The sequence below is a fragment of the Mauremys reevesii genome, unplaced genomic scaffold, assembly GCF_016161935.1.
Source record: "Mauremys reevesii isolate NIE-2019 unplaced genomic scaffold, ASM1616193v1 Contig1, whole genome shotgun sequence".
NCBI lineage: Eukaryota > Metazoa > Chordata > Testudines > Geoemydidae > Mauremys > Mauremys reevesii.
In genome coordinates, this window is record NW_024100715.1 from 1346958 (window position 1) to 1351657 (window position 4700).

The 4700-nt window shown below is 59.5% G+C and overlaps 1 protein-coding gene across 1 annotated transcript; it reads left to right on the forward strand.

Moving 5' to 3' along the window:
- Window positions 1-477: 477 nt before the first annotated feature.
- Window positions 478-4700, forward strand: LOC120392496 (protein Bouncer-like). The gene is made up of 3 exons (XM_039517296.1): window positions 478-906; window positions 3003-3116; window positions 3293-4700. Exons 1-3 carry the CDS (start codon window positions 855-857, stop codon window positions 3499-3501), a joined length of 375 nt encoding a protein of 124 aa, XP_039373230.1. The 5' UTR covers window positions 478-854; the 3' UTR covers window positions 3502-4700.

Genomic DNA, 4700 nt, shown 5'->3' on the forward strand with positions numbered 1-4700 from the left:
GGTCGCTGTTGTTGTGTCTGTTGTCGTTTCTCTATCTGATTACCTATTTATCCCTGTTTGTGTCTTTCTACCGGTTACTCTGTGTGTGTGTAGTTGGGTCTTAGCTGGGGCATGTGTGTGTGTGTGGCTGGCGGGTGTATATGTGTGTGTGTGTGGCTGGGTTGTAGCTGGGGGGTGTAGCTGGGGTGGTGGGTGTGTCTGTGTGTAGCTAGGGTGTTTGTGGGTGTGTAACTGGGTTTTGTGTGTGTGTAGCTGGGTGAGTGTAGTTGGCATGTAGATGGGGCATGTGTGTGTGTGTGTGTGTGTGTAACTGGAGGGGTGTAGTTGGCATGTAGATGGGGCATGTCTGTGTGTGTGTGTGTGTGTGTGTGTGTGTGTGTGTGTGTGTAACTGGAGGGGTGTAGTTGGCATGTAGATGGGGCATGTCTGTGTGTGTGTGTGTGTGTGTGTGTGTGTGTGTGTGTGTGTGTGTAACTGGAGGGGTGTAGTTGGTGTGTGTGTAGCTGGGTTGTGTGTGTGTAACTGGAGGGGTGTAGTTGGCATGTAGATGGGGCATGTCTGTGTGTGTGTGTGTGTGTAGCTGGGTTGTGTGTTTGTGTGTTTACACCTAGTCTCCTTGCATCGCCATCTCTCTCTGACTCACTAACCGGCTGCCTATTTTTATACCCCTCGGCGATCATGTGGCCTGCCCCCCTTTGCAGCTGTCCCTGGCACCAGGCCCCTGCCACACCCATGTGTGTGAGTGTGTGTTGGTGCCAATGTGTATATATATAACGGCACAGATCACAACCCGACTGACTCTCCTCCGACTGCCCAGCCCAAGGACTGTCTGATCTTCCACCCCCTCGACGACCATGGGCAGAGTCATCCTTCTGTGCCTGGCCGCGCTGAGCTTTGTCGGGATCGGTAAGCCCCAGCCCTGCCCCACACAACCCCCCCCCCAACTCCCTCTCCCCCCCAGGAAAATCTCCCCGGTCCCGCCGTCTTTGCCAGGTTCCCTTCCGAGCCCTGGGGGGAAATTTTGCCACTCAACAAACCAAATTGGGGAGGGGGAGGGGGGGGAAGTGGCTCTGAACAGTGCTGTTCAGAAATGGGGGGGCCCTTCCCCCCTCTGGGCCTGCGGTTCAACCCCCTAAGTGTCCCCCCAGCCATGGGGCTCAGAGGGGCTCGCGGGTTTTAGGGCTCACACCTCCGCTCTCTGGCGGCAAATTGGCGAAGATTCACCCCACCGCTGCCACCAATATGGAGCTGGGAGCACCCCCCCACCCAACTTTCCTGCTAGCCCCCAAGTCTGCCCACTTCCCAGCCCCCCCTCGCTGACAGATGGTCCCCCAAACTCATGGCTTTTCCTGAGGCCCCGGGATGTAGCCAGAACCCCACATACACACACACTCACATTTTCTGTGGGAAACTGCACCCCCTATTTTCTATTCCCCCCCCAGGTTGTGCCCCGCCCAACAGACTCACCCGCAACCCCGATTAAACCTGCCTTTAAAAACTGTCCCACCCACCTGCATGTTGCATTCCCAGGAGGGGGAGTTTAGTAGGATTTGGGTGGGGGGGCAGGCTGGGAGCCAGGACTCCTGGGTTCTCTCCATGCTCTGGGAGGGGAGTGGGATCTAGTGGTTAGAGCAGAGGGAGCTGGGAGCCAGGACTCCTGGGTCCTCTCCCGGCTCTGGGAGGGGAGTGGAGGCTGGTGGCTTAGAGTAGGGAGGGGCTGGGAGCCAGGACTCCTGGGTTCTCTCCCAGCTCTGGGAGGGGAGTGGGGGGCTAGTGGTTAGAGCAGAGGGAGCTGGGATCCAGGACTCCTGGGTTCTCTCCCGGCTCTGGGAGGGGAGTGGGGTCTAGTGGTTAGATCATGGGGGGGGCGGGGAGCCTGGACCCCTGAGTTCTCTCCCTGGCTCTAGCAGTGGGGTGGGGTGTAGTGGTTAAACCAGGGAGGGGAGAGGGCTGGAAGCCTGGACTCCTGGGTTCTTTTCCAGCAGACGACTCCCTTTCTTCAACCTACAGTTTGGAAATGGGTTGGGGGGGGGGGCTGTTTTCCTGCTTCCTCGCCAGTCCGGGAGGCACACGAAGCTCTGCTCCGCGGATCGGCGCCAGCCCCAGCCCGGCTCCCCCCCCCCCATTTCCCGGCCAAGGGGGCAGCTGGGAGGTGTCTCGCCCTCGGCCGGCTCAGGCAGGGCGCTGGCCGGAGCCGGGGGGACCCAGTGGGCAAGGGAATGGCTGGGCAGTGGCCACACGCCCGCCTGACACACGGGGAAGGCATCTGGATTTGGTTTGGCCTTGAGTCCATTTTCCAGGCTGGGTTGTTTTTCCCCGTGGTTTGAAATCTCGTTTGCCAAAACCCGCCCAGCTTTTCACGGGTGCGTTTTGTGTGCTGTTGTCCTTGTGCGTCCACCCAGCTTTGTGACGTGTGTGCCGCCCCGGTTCTTTGCGGCGCGTCCCCACGGGTTTGTGTGTGTGTCGCCCTGTTTGGCGTGCCCGTGTTTGTGGGCCCTTCTGTTTTGTGTGTGCTGGGGGGGTTTTGCGGGCCCACGTTTGTGTTATGTGGGTGTGGCCTTCTCGGCGTGTTTTTGCAGGTGCCTTTGTGGTTGGTTTACAGCTGTGGATTTTGTGTGTTTGTGTCATGTTTCGGATGTCTGTTGTGTGTACCTGTGCCGCTTCCAATGTTTTGTGTGTGTGTGTGTGTGTGCATCGCTTTGTAAGGCTAGTCCAGTGTTTGTGTGGTGTGCAGTATTGCGCTTGGGTGTTGTCTGTGTCTATACAACTGTGTTGTTGTGCGTCTCAGTGTTTTTGTGTAACCCCTGTGTGCTGGGTGAAAGTCACTGGAGCACCAAGCTCAGGATGCGTGTGAATTCCAGTTTCGAGCTGTTTTTAAAGGGGCAGAACTAAATATCCATCCCACTTCTGCCACCAATGCTAGTGAATCTGATCATTGCACCCTCCCCGAAAGCCCCAGAAGGAGAGAGACTTGGTCTCACCCGTCCTCTCTCTGTTCCCAGGAGCGGCCCTGCAGTGCCTGAAATGCGACTTCACCATATTTGGCATCCCCTGCCACACCACCACCGTCACCTGCCAGGACAACCAGCTCTGCGCCATCATCCGGGGCCGCGCAGGTAACACCCCTCCCTCCTCGCCAGCTCCCTCTTCCAGTTCCTTGTCCTCTCTCCTCTTCCGCTTCTCTCGTGTCCCCTCGTTCTCCGGCCCTCTGCATTTCTGTCTCGTTCCCTCATTTTCTCTCCCTCTCCATTTGTCGCTTTCTCATTCCCTCTCTCTCGCTCTCTGCCCTCAGCCGGCCACAAGCTGATCATGAAGAAGAACTGCGTTGACAAGGGGAAATGCCACACCAACGACAACTCGACCTTAGCCGGCATCACCTACAGCACCTCCTACGAGTGCTGCGAGGGCGAATTCTGCAACTCGGCCGCGGGTGCCGGGGCCCAGCTCTCCCTGGCTGTAGGCCTGGCCGTGCTGGGGGCCTGGCTCGCCCGGGGCCTCTAATCCCTGCTCCGCAAGCCGGGAGGCAAGAGGAAATCATTTCTGTTGGGGGGGCAAAAAAAATCCAGCCTGACCTTGCCTTTAAATAGCCCCGCCCCTTTTCTTCTTAAAGGGGCGCTTGTTAGCCAGAGGTGAGACCCGATCTTTGGCCTTTTCTTGGTCGTCTTCAATCATTATAACCCGGGGACGAGGGGGCAAGACCCTCGGGGTCTGTCCAGAGAAGGAAAATGGATCCCCCTTTCTTTCATGGTGGCCCCCCGAACGTTTTCACTCTTTGGTTCTGTTTCTTCTTGCCAAGTCTCACTCTCGGTCTGATAAGCTACTGATTGCTGCATCTCCAGCTCCCAAACCCGCCCCAGCTGGCACGCTGCCAGTTTTGTATACCCCCCCCCCCCAAAAAAAAAAACAGGCGAGCAGCTGATTTTCCCACCTGTCCCCGCCGGCTCCCGATGACACGGGACTGTCAATGAGGGAGCTGTGGCCTGCGGACAGATGCACCTTTAAGAACCGGGCGCTGCAGCACCGTCCCCTGCCTTGAGCCCCCTTGCCGCAGCTGCCAGTGCCCCATTGGTGGCAGCGGTGGGATCCACAGGGGCTGCAGCTGAGGTCAGACGCTCTGGCTCCAGCTGTCCAGGCCTCTGCATTCCTCCCTCTGCCTCCCCCCCCAAACATCTGGCCCCAATTGTTGCCATTGGCTGCACCTCTCATGCTCACTGGCACTACAGACATCTGGTGCCAGATGTTCACTGCCTTCCACGCCAGCCCCGCCCGCACCTGGGGGCAGCACTTCTGCGCCCCAGCCCCGCCCACACCTGGCCCCACGTCTTCGCCCGGCTGCAGGGCTGGCGTCGGGGCAATGGGGGGGGGGCTCTGCTCTTCGTCCCGATGCTCACAGAGCTTGGGCAGGGGCAGGGGCTGGGGGGGGGGAGTGTTGTATTGACCCCACACACTGGCAAAGCAGCTGGGTGCTGCCCCCTGCTGGCGCGCGCCGGATCAGCGCCGCGGCTTTCTCTGCTCATGTCCTGAAACGCGTCCAGAATAAATCCTGTCTCGCTCCGAGCGCTGGCGGCTGTGACTTTCCTCCCGACCGCAGCCCCCTGGTACCCCGGTCCTGCCCCCCACAGCCCTGCCGGTGCCCCTCACTCCCGACCCGCAGCCCCTGCCAGCCCAGCCCTGCCCTGCCCCCCAGCTCTGCCGGTGCC

Bases quoted from the DNA above. Each gene is read 5' to 3' on its own strand.
- LOC120392496 (XM_039517296.1), top strand. From the start codon at position 855: ATGGGCAGAGTCATCCTTCTGTGCCTGGCCGCGCTGAGCTTTGTCGGG. The intron at 907-3,002 runs GTAAGCCCCAGC...CTCTGTTCCCAG, and splicing joins GCTGAGCTTTGTCGGGATCG to GAGCGGCCCTGCAGTGCCTG. The intron at 3,117-3,292 runs GTAACACCCCTC...CTCTGCCCTCAG, and splicing joins CATCATCCGGGGCCGCGCAG to CCGGCCACAAGCTGATCATG.